Genomic DNA, 21949 nt, shown 5'->3' on the forward strand with positions numbered 1-21949 from the left:
GCACAGTTTAACTCCCTCCTCACACGATGCTGTTCCTACAGAGCAGGGTGCTGCTCCTCCCCTCCTCTACCACTAGCAGCTCCAGAGAGGAACAGTTTAACTCCCTCCTCACACGATGCTGTTCCTACAGAGCAGGGTGCTGCTCCTGCCAACACACTGGAACCCCCAGAGTACTATGCCTGGTACGTTATCAACCTGCAGATCAACTATCCATGGATTTTCACATTTGACTCAAACATACCCTACAATTCAACCCAAATTAACTCAAAAATTGTCAGTCAAATTGAGAGGGACAAAATTCTTCATGATAAATATGCCTTTAATTGGAAAATATGACAAAATGATGCATGTGCACAGATCAGTAGATTCAGTCACTCCTTTTTACGACTCGTCCTGTGGGACTTTGGTTGATGGCACCAACATGATGTAGAGGCCAGAGCTGGAAAGAGAGAAAAACACCAAAACAAACAAAGGAGAAGGAGAAGACAGAAGACGTTGGGTTAAAAGGGTAATAGGGCTCTCATAAAAGAAGAACAAACAACATTTATCCATTACATAATGTGTTTATCATGACTATTCCAACATCCTCACTTCCTGGATACGCTTGGTAACGTGGATTTTAATGATGTATGCGACTTCATAAAACTGTCGTCAGGTCAGGTTGGCTGACCTGTTTCCAGGGTCATGGTTGCTATGACATCCAGTGACATGACAACACAGCAGAATGGACAGCTATGGGCATGGGCAAAATCAAAAGGAGGCTGTGATATCGTAAAAGTGGCACAGATTTCTCTTTATACAGACCAGACTATTATACTAACTCTTTATGCAGACCATTAAACTAACTCTTCATACAGACCATTATACTAACTCTTTATACAGACCAGACCATTAAACTAACTCTTTATATAGACCATTAAACTAACTCTTTATACAGACCATTATACTAACTCTTTATACAGACCAGACCATTAAACTAACTCTTTATACAGACCAGACCATTATACTAACTCTTTATACAGACCATTCTACTAACTCTTTATACAGACCATTCTACTAACTCTTTATACAGACCAGACCTTTATACTAACTCTTTACACAGACCATTAAACTAACTCTTCATACAGACCATTAAACTAACTCTTTACACAGACCAGAGCATTATACTAACTCTTTACACAGACCATTATACTAACTCTTTATACAGACCAGACCATTAAACTAACTCTTTATACAGACCATTCTACTAACTCTTTATACAGACCAGACCATTCTACTAACTCTTTATACAGACCAGACCATTAAACTAACTCTTTATACAGACCAGACCATTAAACTAACTCTTCATACAGACCATTATACTAACTCTTTATACAGACCAGACCATTAAACTAACTCTTTATACAGACCAGACCATTATACTAACTCTTTATACAGACCATTCTACTAACTCTTTATACAGACCATTCTACTAACTCTTTATACAGACCATTCTACTAACTCTTTACACAGACCATTAAACTAACTCTTTACACAGACCAGAGCATTATACTAACTCTTTACACAGACCATTATACTAACTCTTTATACAGACCAGACCATTATACTAACTCTTTATACAGACCATTCTACTAACTCTTTATACAGACCAGACCATTCTACTAACTCTTTATACAGACCAGACCATTATACTAACTCTTTATACAGACCAGACCATTATACTAACTCTTTATACAGACCAGACCATTAAACTAACTCTTTATACAGACCATTCTACTAACTCTTTATACAGACCAGACCATTCTACTAACTCTTTATACAGACCAGACCATTCTACTAACTCTTTATACAGACCAGACCATTAAACTAACTCTTTATACAGACCAGACCATTAAACTAACTCTTTATACAGACCATTCTACTAACTCTTTATACAGACCAGACCATTCTACTAACTCTTTACACAGACCAGACCATTAAACTAACTCTTTATACAGACCATTATACTAACTCTTTATACAGACCATTCTACTAACTCTTTATACAGACCAGACCATTCTACTAACTCTTTATACAGACCAGACCATTCTACTAACTCTTTATACAGACCAGACCATTCTACTAACTCTTTATACAGACCAGACCATTCTACTAACTCTTTATACAGACCAGACCATTCTACTAACTCTTTATACAGACCAGACCATTATACTAACTCTTTATACAGACCAGACCATTAAACTAACTATTTATACAGACCATTCTACTAACTCTTTATACAGACCATTCTACTAACTCTTTATACAGACCAGACCATTAAACTAACTCTTTATACAGACCAGACCATTCTACTAACTCTTTATACAGACCATTATACTAACTCTTTATACAGACCAGACCATTAAACTAACTCTTTATACAGACCAGACCATTAAACTAACTCTTTATACAGACCAGACCATTCTACTAACTCTTTATGCAGACCAGACCATTAAACTAACTCTTTATACAGACCAGACCATTATACTAACTCTTTATACAGACCAGACCATTATACTAACTCTTTATACAGACCATTATACTAACTCTTTATACAGACCAGACCATTCTACTAACTCTTTATACAGACCATTATACTAACTCTTTATACAGACCATTATACTAACTCTTTATACAGACCATTCTACTAACTCTTTATACAGACCAGACCATTAAACTAACTCTTTATACAGACCATTATACTAACTCTAAAGCTTCAAATTAATGTGAGATGGGTCGGGCGATGTTCCCCTCCTTACCTTTAAGCAGACACGGCCTCGAATCAGAGCATAGGGAACTGGGCCGTAGCTCCTGGAGTCTGTGGAATTCCTAAGATTATCCCCTTCCAGCCACACGTGCCCTTTTGGAACCTAGACACACACCCACGGCAAGACACACACCCACATCAAGACACACACCCACATCAAGACACACACCCACAGCAAGACACACACCCACGGCAAGACACACACCCACGGCAAGACACACACCCACGGCAAGACACACACCCACGGCAAGACACACACCCACGGCAAGACACACACCCACATCAAGACACACACCCACAGCAAGACACACACCCACAGCAAGACACACACCCACGTGATGACACGGGAAAAAACACAACGATAGAAAATATTGAATTTGTTCCACAACGACTGCAACAGCCAGTTATACTGTAAACAACACCATTCCCTGACCTAGCTTTTAAACTTTGTTTACATGAAGGAGTGAGACACTACAGCGCTAGCACCCTCCACCCACCATTATGTAAAGAGAGCCCACCTCAGCCGCCTCACATCCCCCTTACCTTCCCTCACCCCCTACCTTCCCTCACCCAACTGAACATCTCCCCCCTACCATCCCTCACCCAACTGAACATCCCCCTTACCTTCCCTCACCCAACTGAACATCCCCCCCTACCTTCCCTCACCCAACTGAATATCCCCCCTTACCTTCCCTCACCCAACTGAATATCCCCCCCTACCTTCCCTCACCCAACTGAATATCCCCCCCCTACCATCCCTCACCCAACTGAACATCCCCCCCTACCTTCCCTCACCCAACTGAACATCCCCCCCCTACCATCCCTCACCCAACTGAATATCCCCCCTACCATCCCTCACCCAACTGAATATCCCCCCTACCATCCCTCACCCCAACTGAACATCCCCCCCTTACCTTCCCTCACCCAACTGAACATCCCCCCTTACCTTCCCTCACCCAACTGAACATCCCCCCTACCATCCCTCACCCAACTGAACATCCCCCCTTCCCTTCCCTCACCCAACTGAACATCCCCCCTATCTTCCCTCAACCAACTGAACATCCCCCCTACCTTCCCTCACCCAACTGAACATCCCCCCTACCTTCCCTCACCCAACTGAACATCCCCCCTACCTTCCCTCACCCAACTGAACATCCCCCCTACCTTCCCTCACCCCAACTTAACGTCAACCCCTGGTCTGTCCTCCTTTAACCCCGGACGGTCATAGGAGCAAGGGGTCATGGGTAACGGGGAAGGGTCAGGGGGATTTAGTGGGACTTCAAAAGGGGCCATTAGGCTGTTGGCTGAGATCTAACCCCCTCTTACCAAGGGAGATATAGAGGGGGAGAGAGAGAGGGGCCAGGGCTGAAGCTTTTCAGTCAGAATCGTCCACGGGTCTCCACTAGTGAGGCCCAAGCTGCCAGTGGGGCGGCCAATCGGAGCGAGCGCTAATCCACAGTGACACCAATTATGATTAATCTCATCACTTTACTAGAGTAATATTGTCAAGGCCCTAATTAAGTTCCTCGTCCCTCCTATATGTGAAGACAGGATCAACAACACATTATATTGTCATAATGGGCATCACAATCTGCAACTATGTTTGTGTTGCCTAACTTTTTAATGAACAAAGTCTTGGGGAGAAAAGGAGAGGGAGATGAAATCAGATGAGAATATTATCAGAACAGAGGGTGGGGGGGAGACGCAAACACTGATGTCTTGATTCCAATTGTGCGCGTCCATCGTATCGCAATCGTCCCAACATCCAGAATCATTATGCAGTATTAACCTATGCATTGTGTTGCGTTTCATATTCCATAGATGAGCCAGATGAGCTGACACTAATCGTGATGCAGTGACATATTGACCTAACACGAGGTAAACAACTCGGCCCCCGAGAACAACGACGACACAAACGAATGTCATTAAAGGAGTCATCTGAGAAGCATATGTCAGCCTGCTGCCTTCCCACCATTACTCCTCAGTAGCATGGCAACATATGGTCGCTCCCAAGCACACGGGGACCAGAGAGGAACGCCGGCGCCATTTGTCATCTGCTGGACCATAAGCCCCTGCTATGCTCCAGCCTCAGCCTCCATCTTAGACTGACTCACTGCCTTTGTCCTGCTCAGAAAGGTCAGGGGTGTGATATCATCAACACGACCCTGTCGGTAGACACGCTCATCTATGTTTTAGGAGACACAAAAGGGGCGGCTGCTTGAACACAGGTTCAGACTACTTCTGGGTTCAAAGCAGGTTCAAGTCTCCATAGAAACACATGACAATGTCGTTATTGAAAGTGCTATTTAGACTAGCAGAAGGTCTAATCTGAGTCCATTACACTGCCTCAGAGTTTAGCAAACACTTCAATACTAGGTAGGATACATTAGTGGTGGTCAAAGCTTAGGGCCCACGGAGTGAAGGAACTACCTAACTAATCCAACATCAAGGTATAGGTCAACTCTATTCAGGATCTAGACTCCATTCTGTCCACTACTAACAAGGTCAATCAATTTAGATAGATCTGTTGCGGGTCAATCAAGAGTGATCAACAAATACACAGACACACAAACACTAAAGCTCTGATTGATTCAGAGCATCAAACCAATGACCCTGTAGAGAACATTCCACACTGAGTCTCCAGCCACAGACAGGGCATCGCAAAGTAACTCCTCTGAAATCTAGAGTTAGATTTATTTACCACTAATGAACTGGTAATTCATTGGTTATTGGCCTGTTAGTTGATCTGCCATGTATGGCTCAGTTGGTAGAGCATGGTGATGGCATAGCCAGGGTTGTGGGTTCGATTCCCTGGGACACCCATACGTTAAATGCATGCATGACTGTCAGCCGCTTTGGATAAAAGCGTCTGCTAAATGACATATTTTATTATTCCAGTATATTATGAAGTGGTGAAAGACAGAGGGTTTACACATCACCTTGCAGGTTAACACATGTCAGAAACGTACACTTCATTATGAATGAGATGGTGTAAAGAGAGGCCAGACTCCATCATTTGTAGAAACGGATATCCCTGACGTTCTCCTCTTGAACCCTAACTTAACCAGAGGGTAGAACTAACCTCCCCTTTCATTTTACCTGCACCGGATGTTCAAATGGATCCTTGTTATTACCTAGGGGTATGATACTGGAGGTAGTGGAAGGAAGTAGACATGTTGAAATTCTGTCCCCCATCATAGTTGGTGGAACTCTTCTTCCCTGACTAAACACCTGCAAGCTCACCGCAGGCCATCATAACCACAGCAGTCTCTGAAAACTAATTCATGGATCACACACCAGTGTTGAGTGAAGGTAGAGAGGAGGATGTCAAGGATAAGCACCTGCATGATTGACAGGCAGAGAAGCAAACACTCCTCATGAACTGTTTACCTACTTCTCCATGACACTAAGCCCCGAGTCTGACATGCCCTCTCCCAACTCCCTACACTGAGTCACCAGAACAGAATGAGAGCGCTCCAAACCATAATCAACAGACATTGTTACTTTCCACAACACACTTCCATCCAGTCAGGCTGTGTGCCCAGCTAGGGTTTAGGGTTGAGTGGCATATCTCAGCTCAACCTGGCGGCTGTGTTGTGATGGGACTCAGAGGGAGTGATGGAACCTGTTCTGTGGTTGGGTGGTTGAAGGGGTGGGGGCGAGGCTATGTGTACCTGTCAGAGACGTGTCAAGGTGGGAAAGCTGAGTTCACCTGGATAGTGAAGTCTGCCGTTCAACAGCCTGGTCTGGCCTCACTCTGCTTCGCTCATTAAGCTAACTTGATTGAGGTACAGTGCTGTTTAAGGCCTCACCCTGCTTCGCTCATTAAGCTAACTTGATTGAGGTACAGTGCTGTTTAAGGCCTCACCATACTTCGCTCATTAAGCTAACTTGATTGAGGTACAGTGCTGTTTAAGGCCTCACCCTGCTTCGCTCATTAAGCTAACTTGATTGAGGTACAGTGCTGTTTAAGGCCTCACCCTGCTTCGCTCATTAAGCTAACTTGATTGAGGTACAGTGCTGTTTAAGGCCTCACCCTGCTTCACTCATTAAGCTAACTTGATTGAGGTACAGTGCTGTTTAAGGCCTCACCCTGCTTCGCTCATTAAGCTAACTTGATTGAGGTACAGTGCTGTTTAAGGCCTCACCCTGCTTCGCTCATTAAGCTAACTTGATTGAGGTACAGTGCTGTTTAAGGCCTCACCCTGCTTCACTCATTAAGCTAACTTGATTGAGGTACAGTGCTGTTTAAGGCCTCACCCTGCTTCGCTCATTAAGCTAACTTGATTGAGGTACAGTGCTGTTTAAGGCCTCACCCTGCTCTGATCATTTGACTAATATTATTGAGGTACAGTGTTTTGTCTAACATGGAGGGAATAGCTTTAGACTCTGAAGGCTCTCTCTCTCTCTCACTCCCCCTCTGTCTCTATCAAAGACACCCACCATCATGTCATGGATCAAATGTCTTTGTTGTGACAATGCATCAGACATACTGTAGGAAAGACTCCTAAGAGGTGACAAGCCAATTTGTCCATCTCCTCATCATCAATGTGGGAGGAAAGAACCTGCCAGCCTGTCAGAAGAAAGAGGTGAGGACAGGCTCTCGTATAGCACACAAACAAAAACACACACGCCTAACGTCTAGGTGCATGGTGGGATGCCTTATGTCACACAAGGCTTCTATTTCATTAACACCACAACCAACTGTGTTGACAGACATTTTGGTGTGTGTTTTGACGGGGGAAATCCTACAGAGGTTGGTCTGGTCTTATTTATTGTTGACCTATGTCTTGCACTGAGACACATTTCAGAGGTACCGATCTGCCACCGTAATTTGACCAGTTTCTCACAGCAGGGAAATAATCCTGCAGTAACAGGAAATGTGAATTATTATGTGGATTAAAATGAATGGACATTTTTGTATGGGTTGATACATTTTACGTAAGGGTAAATCAAGTCTGACATTTTAAAGTGTGAATTACAAACATTAGAATACGTTTTAAAACTTGAATACACAACAACAGAGTGATCCAATTAAGAGAGTACATCTGTAGGCTGAGACCTTTGACCAAGACATGTGTAGAGATTAAACCTGTTCTGCAGTAACCTGTTCAATATAGCTTTACTGCCTGTGTGTAGAGATGAAACCTGTTCCCAGAGGAAAATTAGTTTCTTTCATTTCCTGGATGACACCAGCACATCCTGTGTGTGGTTACATTCCCCTATACCTCCACTCTTCATGTGAGAGTGTGTGTACACACACACACAACACAAACACCTCAGCCCACCCATCAACCTGTCCTCTCGGTTGGCACTAACTCTAACAGGCTTCAGAGAGATTGGCAGGCTGAGCGGTGGCTGAGCGGTGGCTGAGGGCGGCGGCTGAGGGCGGCGTGGCCGGGGAGAGCAGTAATAAGAATGCAATGACAGTGGTTCCACCACAACCACGGCTCTGAGGAAATGCAGTTGCTGTCAAAGGATGATATTTGGACTGACGACACAAGATGGATGTGCATGGTCTAGAATCTAAACACCCAGAACACACTGGGATTGAGTTGAAGACACAGGGGTTTGGCTACTTATGAAGATGATTTACTGAAATGAGAGACTATCTGAAACACAACATGAAGTGTCTTGCCAAGGCTTAATGGTTCATCCAGAATGTATTGCTTTACTGGCTCATTTCAAGCCCTCGTCTGAAACTCTTCTCCAGGCTGTTGTTGTAAATGTGCTCTCAATACTCTTACCTGGTAAACTAAAGGTAGAATACTGTACATGTGCTCTCAATACTCTTACCTGGTAAACTAAAGGTAGAATACTGTACATGTGCTCTCAATACTCTTACCTGGTAAACTAAAGGTAGAATACTGTACATGTGCTCTCAATACTCTTACCTGGTAAACTAAAGGTAGAATACTGTACATGTGCTCTCAATACTCTTACCTGGTAAACTAAAGGTAGAATACTGTACATGTGCTCTCAATACTCTTACCTGGTAAACTAAAGGTAGAATACTGTACATGTGCTCTCAATACTCTTACCTGGTAAACTAAAGGTAGAATACTGTACATGTGCTCTCAATACTCTTACCTGGTAAACTAAAGGTAGAATACTGTACATGTGCTCTCAATACTCTTACCTGGTAAACTAAAGGTAGAATACTGTACATGTGCTCTCAATACTCTTACCTGGTAAACTAAAGGTAGAATACTGTACATGTGCTCTCAATACTCTTACCTGGTAAACTAAAGGTAGAATACTGTACATGTGCTCTCAATACTCTTACCTGGTAAACTAAAGGTAGAATACTGTACATGTGGCTGAGAGACCTGGAGAGTCCTGAGGCCTGACTGTTGACTGTTGATGAATACTTACGTATTGGTGGGTCTTGAAGATATCCGAGGGGCCACTGGTGCAGACTTTGTCTCCCTCCAAACCGATGACTCTTTTACAGATGTTCATATGTGGATCAAATGGACTCTTAGCGATGACTATATCACCACTGAAGACAGAGAAGACAGGATCCATGGGGTGTGATGTCATTGACAGACATTAGGGAGAACATCAAGGGGTTACGGTGCAAAACGACACCACTTAGGGTAAGCTACGTTTCGCTTTACCAACTCTGAGAATTTCAAATTGAAAACTAAAACTCACTTCTCGATTCTGCAGAGATGGCGACTCAACCGTTCTGAGAAGACAACGTCGTGGCTTGTGATGGTGGGCTCCATAGAAGGACCAGAGCACTGTGGGTAAATTCACAGACATTAACACTGAAGTTGTTACTCTGGAATTCACACACCATGGCAACAGAGGGGAAAAGTATCCTACATACCGCAACAAACTCTCCGATGTACTCAAAGGCACAGTGGGCGACGCAGCCGTACTGGATGGTGTATCCCACGAAGCCCAGGGTCTTCCCCAGCGCACTGCGGAACATCTCACCACCTACACAAACACAACACACATCATTACAGCGCTTCATTCAGGGGACAGAGAGGTGAGGGGTGAGCTGTCACAGCAGCTAGTCTATTAGCAGCTCTAGGAGCAGTGTGCAGTGCAGACTAGTGTCACACTCCCTGGTGTTTCATTCTCAGGGGCTCTACAGCCCGTTGACACCACAGAACCAGCCTAACCTTTGACCCTGTGTGAGATTGACCAATCGACACCTTGCAGGGGACGGACAAACATACCAGCCTAGCAGCTTCATACTAGCATCAGTCCCTAACACTGCCCTCCCTGCATCAGCCATGCTGACCAGGGTCTTCAGTACAGCTTCATACTAGCATCAGTCCCCAACACTGCATCAGCCATGCTGACCAGGGTCTTCAGGACAGCTTCATACTAGCATCAGTCCCTATCACTGCCCTCCCTGCATCAGCCATGCTGACCAGGGTCTTCAGGACAGCTTCATACTAGCATCAGTCCCTAACACTGCCCTCCCTGCATCAGCCATGCTGACCAGGGTCTTCAGTACAGCTTCATACTAGCATCAGTCCCCAACACTGCATCAGCCATGCTGACCAGGGTCTTCAGGACAGCTTCATACTAGCATCAGTCCCCAACACTGCATCAGCCATGCTGACCAGGGTCTTCAGGACAGCTTCATACTAGCATCAGTCCCTATCACTGCCCTCCCTGCATCAGCCATGCTGACCAGGGTCTTCAGGACAGCTTCATACTAGCATCAGTCCCTATCACTGCCCTCCCTGCATCAGCCATGCTGACCAGGGTCTTCAGGACAGCTTCATACTAGCATCAGTCCCCAACACTGCCCTCCCTGCATCAGCCATGCTGACCAGGGTCTTCAGGACAGCTTCATACTAGCATCAGTCCCCAACACTGCCCTCCCTGCATCAGCCATGCTGACCAGGGTCTTCAGTACAGCTTCATACTAGCATCAGTCCCCAACACTGCCCTCCCTGCATCAGCCATGCTGACCAGGGTCTTCAGGACAGCTTCATACTAGCATCAGTCCCCAACACTGCCCTCCCTGCATCAGCCATGCTGACCAGGGTCTTCAGTACAGCTTCATACTAGCATCAGTCCCCAACACTGCCCTCCCTGCATCAGCCATGCTGGCCAGGGTCTTCAGGACAGCTTCATACTAGCATCAGTCCCTAACACTGCCCTCCCTGCATCAGCCATGCTGACCAGGGTCTTCAGTATAGCTTCATACTAGCATCAGTCCCTATCACTGCCCTCCCTGCATCAGCCATGCTGACCAGGGTCTTCAGGACAGCTTCATACTAGCATCAGTCCCCAACACTGCCCTCCCTGCATCAGCCATGCTGACCAGGGTCTTCAGTATAGCTTCATACTAGCATCAGTCCCTATCACTGCCCTCCCTGCATCAGCCATGCTGACCAGGGTTTTCAGGACAGCTTCATACTAGCATCAGTCCCTAACACTGCCCTCCCTGCATCAGCCATGCTGACCAGGGTCTTCAGGACAGCTTCATACTAGCATCAGTCCCTATCACTGCCCTCCCTGCATCAGCCATGCTGACCAGGGTCTTCAGTACAGCTTCATACTAGCATCAGTCTCTAACACTGCATCAGCCATGCTGACCAGGGTCTTCAGGACAGTTATCCAGTTCTGTGGGAGCCATGGAAATGGAACGCGTAGTCTTTGTTGACTGCCACACACACACACAGAGATAGCAGTGTGTCGTCTGAACAAACACCGCAGCACCACTCAGGGTATTGACTTTTACTCAGAACGCAACCTGCCGGATGGGGAGAGAGTGACTCAATCTTTACACACACGGTTAAAACACACATGCAAAAAACCTGAAATACCCTTTTTTTTCCAACTTAAGGGACATTTCAAAGGAAACAACAACTGCATGATAAAAGGTATGGTAGAGATAATATACATCTAATGTTTCCCCCCAAAAATATAGCCTAGATCTGTATCCCTGGTGAGAATGACTTCCACATACACTACCGTTCAACAGCCTGGGGTCACGGAGAGTCTTCAGGACAGCTTCATACTAGCATCAGTCCCTATCACTGCCCTCCCTGCATCAGCCATGCTGACCAGGGTCTTCAGTACAGCTTCATACTAGCATCAGTCCCTAACACTGCATCAGCCATGCTGACCAGGGTCTTCAGGACAGTTATCCAGTTCTGTGGGAGCCATGGAAATGGAACGCGTAGTCTTTGTTGACTGCCACACACACACACAGAGATAGCAGTGTGTCGTCTGAACAAACACCGCAGCACCACTCAGGGTATTGACTTTTACTCAGAACGCAACCTGCCGGATGGGGAGAGAGTGACTCAATCTTTACACACACGGTTAAAACACACATGCAAAAAACCTGAAATACCCTTTTTTTTCCAACTTAAGGGACATTTCAAAGGAAACAACAACTGCATGATAAAAGGTATGGTAGAGATAATATACATCTAATGTTTCCCCCCAAAAATATAGCCTAGATCTGTATCCCTGGTGAGAATGACTTCCACATACACTACCGTTCAACAGCCTGGGGTCACGGAGAGATGTCATTGTCTTTGAAAGAAAAGCACATTTCTTTCTGTGCTGAAAAGCTCAGATACTCAGCTCGTCTAAAGAACAGTTGTTTTGCTTCTTTAATCAGAACAGTTTTCAGCTGTGCTAACATAATTGCAAAAGGGTTTTCTAGTGATCAATTAGCCTTTTAAAATGATAAACTTAGCTAACACAACGGGCCATTGGAACACAGGAGTGATGGTTGCTGATAATGGGCCTCTGTACTCCTATGTAGATATTCCATTAAAACTCTGCCGCTTCCAGCTACAATAGTCATTTAGAACATTATCAATGTCTACAATGTATTTCTGAGCAATTTGATGTTATTTCAATGGACAAAAAATTTGCTTTTCTTTCAAAAACAAGGACATTTCTATGTGACCCCAAACTATTGAACGGTAGTGTTCATCCTGATGGAGGGATTACAAAGTAGGCTACACAGCCAGTAGACTATGTGTTCTGGGGAGGGTTTAGAGGTGTACGTGTTCTGGGGAGGGTGTAGAGGTGTACGTGTTCTGGGGAGGGTCTAGAGGTGTATGTGTTCTGGGGAGGGTCTAGAGGTGTATGTGTTCTGGGGAGGGTGTAGAGGTGTATGTGTTCTGGGGAGGGTTTAGAGGTGTGGGTGTTCTGGGGAGGGTCTAGAGGTGTAGGTGTTCTGGGAGGGTGTAGAGGTCTATGTGTTCTGGGGAGGGTTTAGAGGTGTGGGTGTTCTGGGGAGGGTTTAGAGGTGTATGTGTTCTGGGGAGGGTGTAGAGGTGTACGTGTTCTGGGGAGGGTGTAGAGGTGTACGCGTTCTGGGGAGGGTTTAGAGGTGTACGCGTTCTGGGGAGGGTTTAGAGGTGTATGTGTTCTGGGGAGGGTTTAGAGGTGTATGTGTTCTGGGGAGGGTTTAGAGGTGTATGTGTTCTGGGGAGGGTTTAGAGGTGTATGTGTTCTGGGGAGGGTTTAGAGGTGTATGTGTTCTGGGGAGGGTTTAGAGGTGTATGTGTTCTGGGGAGGGTTTAGAGGTGTATGTGTTCTGGGGAGGGTTTAGAGGTGTATGTGTTCTGGGGAGGGTGTAGAGGTGTATGTGTTCTGGGGAGGGTGTAGAGGTGTATGTGTTCTGGGGAGGGTTTAGAGGTGTATGTGTTCTGGGGAGGGTTTAGAGGTGTATGTGTTCTGGGGAGGGTTTAGAGGTGTATGTGTTCTGGGGAGGGTTTAGAGGTGTATGTGTTCTGGGGAGGGTTTAGAGGTGTATGTGTTCTGGGGAGGGTGTAGAGGTGTATGTGTTCTGGGGAGGGTGTAGAGGTGTATGTGTTCTGGGGAGGGTTTAGAGGTGTGGGTGTTCTGGGGAGGGTGTAGAGGTGTATGTGTTCTGGGGAGGGTGTAGAGGTGTATGTGTTCTGGGGAGGGTGTAGAGGTGTATGTGTTCTGGGGAGGGTTTAGAGGTGTGGGTGTTCTGGGGAGGGTGTAGAGGTGTATGTGTTCTGGGGAGGGTGTAGAGGTGTAGGTGTTCTGGGGAGGGTCTAGAGGTGTAGGCTACATTATAGATCATATCACAACTGGCTATATTCAGACACCATGCTTTTGGCTTAGGACTCTGTCCTGCAAGACCACCACGGGGTAATGAATACCTCCCTTTCTCTCTATTCATCCCTCTTTCTCTCCATGTCTCACATCCCACCAAAAGCATTATTAACCAAAGCTAGCAGAGCGGAAACCAAAGCCCCAAATCCTCAGAGCTCTGGGAATGACTTCCCAAAGATGGACACGGATTAGACCCCCGCGTCCTGTACCCCGTCCCTCCCTCTGTCCCCCACAATCCCCAGGTCCCCAACAGACCGAGTGTCAGGTGGCTCTCCCTGTGCCCGCGAAAGGCGTTACCCCTAATCCCATTACCCCTCTGTCCCTTTCAACACACACACACACACACACACACACACACACACACACACACACACACACACACACACACACACACACACACACACACACACACACACACACACACACACACACACACACACACACACACACACACACCTTCAAAGTCATACTCCCAGCCAGGCCACTACAAGATACTCTTCTCCCACCTCTCACCCAAAATACAAAACTGAATCCATATCCTGTTGCTGATATTGCTGCACCTTTCATGCCTACTGCATATACCCCTGCTGCATATACCCCTACATCCTGCTGCATATACCCCTGCCTCTACCCCTACATCCTGCCGCATATACCCCTGCCTCTATCCCTACATCCTGCTCATATACCCCTGCCTCTATCCCTACATCCTGCTGCATATACCCCTGCCTCTATCCCTATATCCTGCTGCATATACCCCTGCCTCTATCCCTACATCCTGCTCATATACCCCTGCCTCTATCCCTATATCCTGCTGCATATACCCCTGCCTCTATCCCTACATCCTGCTCATATACCCCTGCCTGTATCCCTATATCCTGCTGCATATACCCCTGCCTCTATCCCTACATCCTGCTCATATACCCCTGCCTGTATCCCTACATCCTGCTGCATATACCCCTGCCTCTATCCCTACATCCTGCTCATATACCCCTGACTCTACCCCTACATCCTGCTGCATATACCCCTGACTCTACCCCTACATCCTGCTCATATACCCCTGCCTGTATCCCTACATCCTGCTGCATATACCCCTGCCTCTATCCCTATATCCTGCTCATATACCACTGTCTCTATCCCTACATCCTGGTCATGCTTCATCTCTCCACCCTGCCATGTCTTTACCTCTACACCCTGGAATAATCTGTGGTGAATGTGTGTGACTGTCTCTCGATGTGTGTCACTGTGAAGATACGCTCTTATTGGAGGAAAGAGAAAAAGCCTGACAAACAGCAGTGAACCCAGTTTGTGTGCACTTCTCTGATCATAGCAGCCCCCTTGTCCCACAGGTCAGTCCAGTCCTACCAGGAACCTAGAGTAGAACTGAATCCTACAGGTCAGTCCAGTCCTACCAGGAACCTAGAGTAGAACTGAATCCCACAGGTCTGTCCAGTCCTACCAGGAACCTAGAGTAGAACTGAATCCTACAGGTCAATCCAGTCCTACCAGGAACCTAGAGTAGAACTGAATCCTACAGGTCAGTCCAGTCCTACCAGGAACCTAGAGTAGAACTGAATCCTACAGGTCAGTCCAGTCCTACCAGGAACCTAGAGTAGAACTGAATCCCACAGGTCAGTCCAGTCCTACCAGGAACCTAGCGTAGAACTGAATCCCACCACAACAGACTAAATCAAGGGCCTTTACAGAGGGCCCTCTGAACACCTATCATGGAGTATCAAGGATCAGAGAACATTTAGGACTATCACAACCACTCAACATCACACAGCCATATCCCTACAGTATCCCCCAAACCAGTGGACAATCCCCTATATCCTTCATTATCTCTCCATTTCATCCCTCCATTCCGGTGTGCATTCATCATAGGTAGGGATTAGGGTCTTAACATAATAAGATCACACGGCCAGTGACTGATATCAAGAGAGAGGCCACATGCAGCCACCTGGTTTTATCTGGCAGCCTCTGTCACCCATGGGGTGTGTGTGTTACATTACACAAGGAACTCAAATTGGGATTGAGAATGAGTTGGGACACACCACCAGAGACGTCTGATAGGATCTCTACCCCCGATCCCCCTGGCTGTGGGTCTAGAACAAACCCCACTAGGCGATCTCCTCCATAATACCCTGCCTGTGTCTTTGGGGTCGCTGTTGACATTCAGCTGGAAATTAAACACTAAATCTCTGTCTGTTAATCCAGGATTACACACCAAACATGTTCCTGGAAAAACAAAGAGTGGTAGCGGCATCTGAGTGGAACCATCTGTGTCAGCAGGACTCCTACAGTCACATGGCTCCCAGAGCCGCCGGCCTCCTACAGTCACATGGCTCCCAGAGCCGCCGGCCTCCTACAGTCACATGGCTCCCAGAGCCGCCGGCCTCCTACAGTCACATGGCTCCCAGAGCCGCCGGCCTCCTACAGTCACATGGCTCCCAGAGCCGCCGGCCTCCTACAGTCACATGGCTCCCAGAGCCGCCGGCCTCCTACAGTCACATGGCTCCCAGAGCCGCCGGACTCCTACAGTCACATGGCTCCCAGAGCCACCGGACTCCTACAGTCACATGGCTCCCAGAGCCGCCGGACTCCTACAGTCACATGGCTCCCAGAGCCGCCGGCCTCCTACAGGCTCACAGAGCCGCCGGCCTCCTACAGTCACCCGCTGGCCTCCTACAGTCACCCGCTGGCCTCCTACAGTCACCCGCTGGCCTCCTACAGTCACCCGCTGGCATCCTACAGTCACAGGCTCACAGAGCCACCGGCCTCCTACAGTCACCCGCCGGCCTCCTACAGTCACAGGCTCACAGAGCCGCCGGCCTCCTACAGTCACCCGCCGGCCTCCTACAGTCACAGGCTCACAGAGCCGCCGGCCTCCTACAGTCACCCGCCGGCCTCCTACAGTCACCCGCCGGCCTCCTACAGTCACCCGCCGGCCTCCTACAGTCACCCGCCGGCCTCCTACAGTCACAGGCTCACAGAGCCGCCGGCCTCCTACAGTCACCCGCCGGCCTCCTACAGTCACCCGCCGGCCTCCTACAGTCACCCGCCGGCCTCCTACAGTCACAGGCTCCCAGCGACAGCAGGCACGCAACTACAGGGGATCCCAAATCCACCAGTCAATAGAAAAGCCCTGTTGGGTGTCTTTTACCTCTATGATCATTGACTGGGGGACAACATTCAGACAATAGTTCAGGAATCACAAGCAGCTGAATTTACATTCAACTTAATTACATTTGTCAACTGTATGACTGGATACAAGAGTCAACATGGAGCACAGTGTGACACTAAAAACAATCATACAACCAAAACTAGGCCTAAATAGGCCAAGGCCTATATCGTCATTACCAGTCAGTAAGAAGGGGGCTTCTAACAGAGAGAATAGGGATATCAGAACCAGCTGGCTGAAGCTCTATTTACATATTTTGTCCTTTAGCAGACGTTCTTTTGCAGAGCGACTTACAGTAGTGAGTACATAATACATTTTCCTACTGGTCCCCCGTGGGAATCAAACCCACAACCCTGTCGTTGCAAGCGCCATGCTCAACCAACTGATCCACACGGGACTGCAGTAGGTTCCTCATTGGAATCACTGCCCCTGGTCTCCAAAAGTGTTTTTATATAAAAGTATGTCATGTCTATGTTAATGTTTTAAATGTATGTCAATTGTAAAGTATTTTTGTCTGTAATGTATTTTTCGTTAGGCCTATGTGTCAGACCCCAGGAAGACTAGCTGTCTCTAATGGGGATCTAATAAAATCATAGAAAAAGGTTTCACTCTAAGAAGGTAGTCATTATCAAACATGACCAGTCTATTAGGAGCACAAAGGGAGTCCCAATTCAAACAGTCTACAAGGCCCTTGCTCTCTTTACAAGCCTACATTAGGAAAACATGGGCTGAAAGAGGGCTGGGCCACTGGAGGGCTAAGAGGCTTACAGACCCCATGTCAGAGATGGTGCTTCTCCCTGTGGACCCCAGATGGGGAGGGAATGAAGCCCACCTCTGATGTCCCCTCTCTGGGCAGCAGAAGGCAGCGGAAGGGTGGGTGCTAAAGCTCGATTTGATCTTAATGTGAGTTTTAAAGGGGGACTGACCAGGGATCTGTGTGCAACTATCAGCCCAATCAGAGCTAATCCTACTGATTTAGAAACAGACACCTGTCTGGGACCGAGAGTGACAGATGCAAAACAAATCACAAGTCACAGCCTTACAATGTAGCCATCTAGCCCCCCTCTCCCCTGTTCCTGAACACAGAGATGATTCAACAGACTGATCTCCACATTGCTCTTTTCATTGTTGCTAGCAGCAACCCAGCCGCCAAACAGCTGAGCAGGGTGCCTATTTGAGGAGTCGGAGGCTTAGAGCCAGCAATCAATGGGTCAGCCCAGAGCAAATAACAGTCTAGTGATATGAATACGACTGCTTTGAATTGAAACGGACGTGTCTGGGGCTGCTGGGCCCATGTCCCCATACAATGACACGGAATAGAATACTAGTGACTAATCTTTATTGTATTGGCCGCTGGCTGGTGTGTGCAGTGCTGGGCCGGTGTTGAGAGAGTGGACTGATCTTATCAGGGTCTTGTATTGCTTTCACAATTAGGTCGGTGTTCATGCCAATGACTCAGACACCTCAACAGAGCACCCGCCACCCCCCCTCACCACCAGCTGACGTCCCCCCCATCATGTGAGAAGAATAGGTCTATGCATATCAGACCATATTGTGAGCTGGACATGTACTGTATTTATAGACGTATGATTTTCAATATAGCCTAAACATTCACTAATATAGAACTAGTCATTATAAATGTTTCACTCGGCAGCTGTTGGAAATTCAAAGAAAGCCAAAAATATAGACATTTTGAAAAAATTGCTATTGGAAAAAAGTTAAAAAATACAACGTCCTGAAGAAAAACCCTAGCCCCACTAATTGTCCATGTACCCTAAGAGCATTACTTTCCTTTCAACGCTACTCAAACAAACATGGAGTACATTGATGGAGATCTGACTTCCCCTCTAGTCACAGCCATTCTATTCCCTCTCCCAGTGACACACAGCTAGCGCTATAGCGGAATAAGACTGGAGAAACCAGAACAATATACAGCGGAAGAGGCTGACATGTTATGACTGCCTGCATTATATGGCACAATCAGATACACTGATGGATAAAACTGATATAATTTAAATAATACACAGGGACGGATGACATTCAAAATGGAGGGAAAGAGATGTTATTTTAGAAATACTGGCGGTCATGTTGATACTACTGCCACACATTGACCTGTAAGGCCACATACAGTAGGCCCCGGGGTTGAATTGGGAATTTAGACGTGGTGGAATTATTCACTTCAAAAATGGGTTGATTTAGGCCTCCCGAGTGGAGCAGCGGTCTAAGGCAATGCATCGCAGTGCTAGAAGCGTCACTACAGACACGGGTTCGATTTCGGGCTGTATCACAACTGGCCGTGATCAGGACTCCCATAGGGCAGCACACAATTGGCCCAGTGTCGTCCGGGTTAGGGGAGGGTTTGGACGGAGGGGAGGGGAGCTTTACTTGGCTCATCGCGCTCTAGCGACTCCTTATGGCGGGCCGGGCGCCTGCAGGCTGACCTCGGTAGTCTGTTGAACTGTGTTTCTTCCAACACATTGGTGCGGCTGGCAGGCGGGTGTTAAGAAGCGCAGTTTGGCAGGTCATGTTTCGGAGGACGCATGACTCGACCTTCGCCTCCCGAGCTCGTTGGGGAGTTGCAGTGAAGAGACAAGATAAAAAGGGGGTAAAAATAAATATAATAATAAGGGTTGATTTTCCCACTGACATTGTCCTCTCCTACAATTCAATAGTGATGAAACTTGACACTATATCCTAACCCCTGGTAATACCCTTATAATTATTATGCATTAAACAGTCAATTATTTTATTTTCATTTTTAGATGTCTCTTAGATCCAGCCTACCTCTTGTGGGTCTTGCACAATGCCCTGTGTTGTCAGTAGAAGGCCTGGCTATATTCCCCGGGTCTCCTGTCAGCCCATGTTTACCTCAAAGCGCTGTCACAACAACAGGATTGCCTCTGCTAAGAGCATTTTGTAAAGTGAGCAGTTGGGCCATCACTTCTAGTCTAGAGCATATCAGCATCCTTACTGAGCTGTAAGTCTCTCTCATCTTAACTCACCACACATACAGCTCCCTATGAGAGGCATGCCTCTTCTCTTGCAGTGCTCATAGAGCTCTCTGGAGTAGGATGACGTTTCCCATAGACACTGGTCTACAGTTTTACGTTTTCCCTCCTAATGGGTATGGTTACGATTTGGGAAGGTCAGCTGATTCCAGATCGGTGTCTAAGGACAAATTCTACCAGGAGCTAGTGTACCTCTGTTTTATAGTATTGGGTCTGTGTGACAGGGAAAGTTAGCTGAGACTCAGTCTGCGTTCCCTCTGCAAGGGGTCAGACCCTGACCTGAGATGACTGAAGTCACAGTATGAGAGAGACAGAGGTTAACAGAGACTAGTCTCCATCAGACTGTCCAACAGCTCCTTGTTTTGACAACACTGAGTCTAATTAGGAAAGCAGACTGAGAGACAAAGGCTAATTTGAAGACTAATGTTACAATCCCCAAAACTTCAGTTCAAACTGTGGCCGACTGGATACATATAGCCACTCCTCCCAACCCCACCCCCTTCATGCTAGATTTAACCCCTTCCACCCACCCCTGCTCAGCAAATTAGTGTCTTGTCACAGGCATGATTTTTTATGTCATGTAGAATAGGAAATTGTGTCAGTTCTACACATTAGACTGCATTTATATGTGTAGATGTTGCACCCCACTAATTAAGGTCACATGACCAGAAACTAATCTCATTTGCTGGCTGATGTGGCCCTCTGCTTGCTGCCTACTACAGTATCTATAAGTAGTAAAGTGGTTGTGAACATGATAAACATAATGTCCAATAGTTCAAATAATCACTTTAAGATTAATAATTTGGGGGTATAAGGAAGGTTGTGATGTTACACATGCATGTATTTAACTTCATGTAATTTTAGGTTATTGACTGCTGTCCAGGCATCAGTGAGGGAAACCTTGCAAAGGTTGAAAAAGAAAAAACTGTACTAGCTTATGTATCACAAAATACTAGTTGGCTTTAGGTCTGAAAGGGGGGACTTTTGGTTTTCTTTCAAATATAGCCAAGATGAAAGATTGATGAAAGATGACAAAGGGGATTCTTTCTGATGATTAGAACAACATGATTGCAACATGCATGTGGCTGATTTCATAACACATATGATAAAACATAGATCTAAATCTTTGTTAGGCTAGATCAGGACTCTCCAACCCTGTTCCTGGAGAACTACCATCCTGTAGGTTTTTGTTTAAACCCCAGTTGCAACTAACCTGGTTTATTAAGCTGCCAATTATTAGAATCAGTTGCGCTAAATTAGAGTTGGAGCGAAAACCTAAAGGACGTAGTTCTCCTGAAACAGGGTTGGAGAGCCCTAGGCTATATGCAATATTTATGCAAATCAAATATTATAGATCTATAAAAGCCTACGTTTGAAGGGCATAGCCTGCTACTTTCTAGTCTACAAGTGTTAGTCTACATGTGTGTCATTTGAAAGCTAAGTGTCTACCCACATTGCAGACCGATGACCGTATTATCTAGAATGCAAATGGGCTGGCAGGCTGGGATCTTTTATTCCAAATAAACCCTAATCTAAAGATTAGGGCAAAACAAAGGCAGCTCACAAACAGAACCCCATCTGCATGTTCGAGTTTCCTAACCAGCAGTTTGTTGTAAATCAGACTTATGTCTTTATTTCACAGAATCGCAGCTTTCTATTCAGACAAAATACGTTCACTAAATGGTAATAGACATTCAAAACATGTATTTGTCTTCTTGGACAATCAACTCACCGCTATCCAGCGTCGACAGCTACGGAAGCTGCCCTCACACAGACACGCTACCTAACACCCGCTTCTGTGATTGGTAGCGATTGAGCAATCCCAGCTCTGATTGGGTTGATGTAATTCAAAACGTCAACATTCGTCACCAC

The 21949-nt window shown here is 46.5% G+C and overlaps 1 protein-coding gene across 1 annotated transcript; it reads right to left on the reverse strand.

Annotated features, from left to right (window-relative positions):
• Positions 1-301: 301 nt before the first annotated feature.
• LOC120056970 (mitochondrial inner membrane protease subunit 1-like) lies at positions 302-21872 on the reverse strand. The gene is made up of 6 exons (XM_039005301.1): positions 21810-21872; positions 9642-9754; positions 9464-9552; positions 9182-9308; positions 2799-2909; positions 302-439 (listed from the first exon to the last, which is right to left on the reverse strand). Exons 2-6 carry the CDS (start codon positions 9744-9746, stop codon positions 368-370), a joined length of 504 nt encoding a protein of 167 aa, XP_038861229.1. The 5' UTR covers positions 9747-9754; positions 21810-21872; the 3' UTR covers positions 302-367.
• Positions 21873-21949: the final 77 nt, after the last annotated feature.

The sequence above is a fragment of the Salvelinus namaycush genome, chromosome 1 (assembly GCF_016432855.1).
Source record: "Salvelinus namaycush isolate Seneca chromosome 1, SaNama_1.0, whole genome shotgun sequence".
NCBI classification, from domain to species: Eukaryota; Metazoa; Chordata; class Actinopteri; order Salmoniformes; family Salmonidae; genus Salvelinus; species Salvelinus namaycush.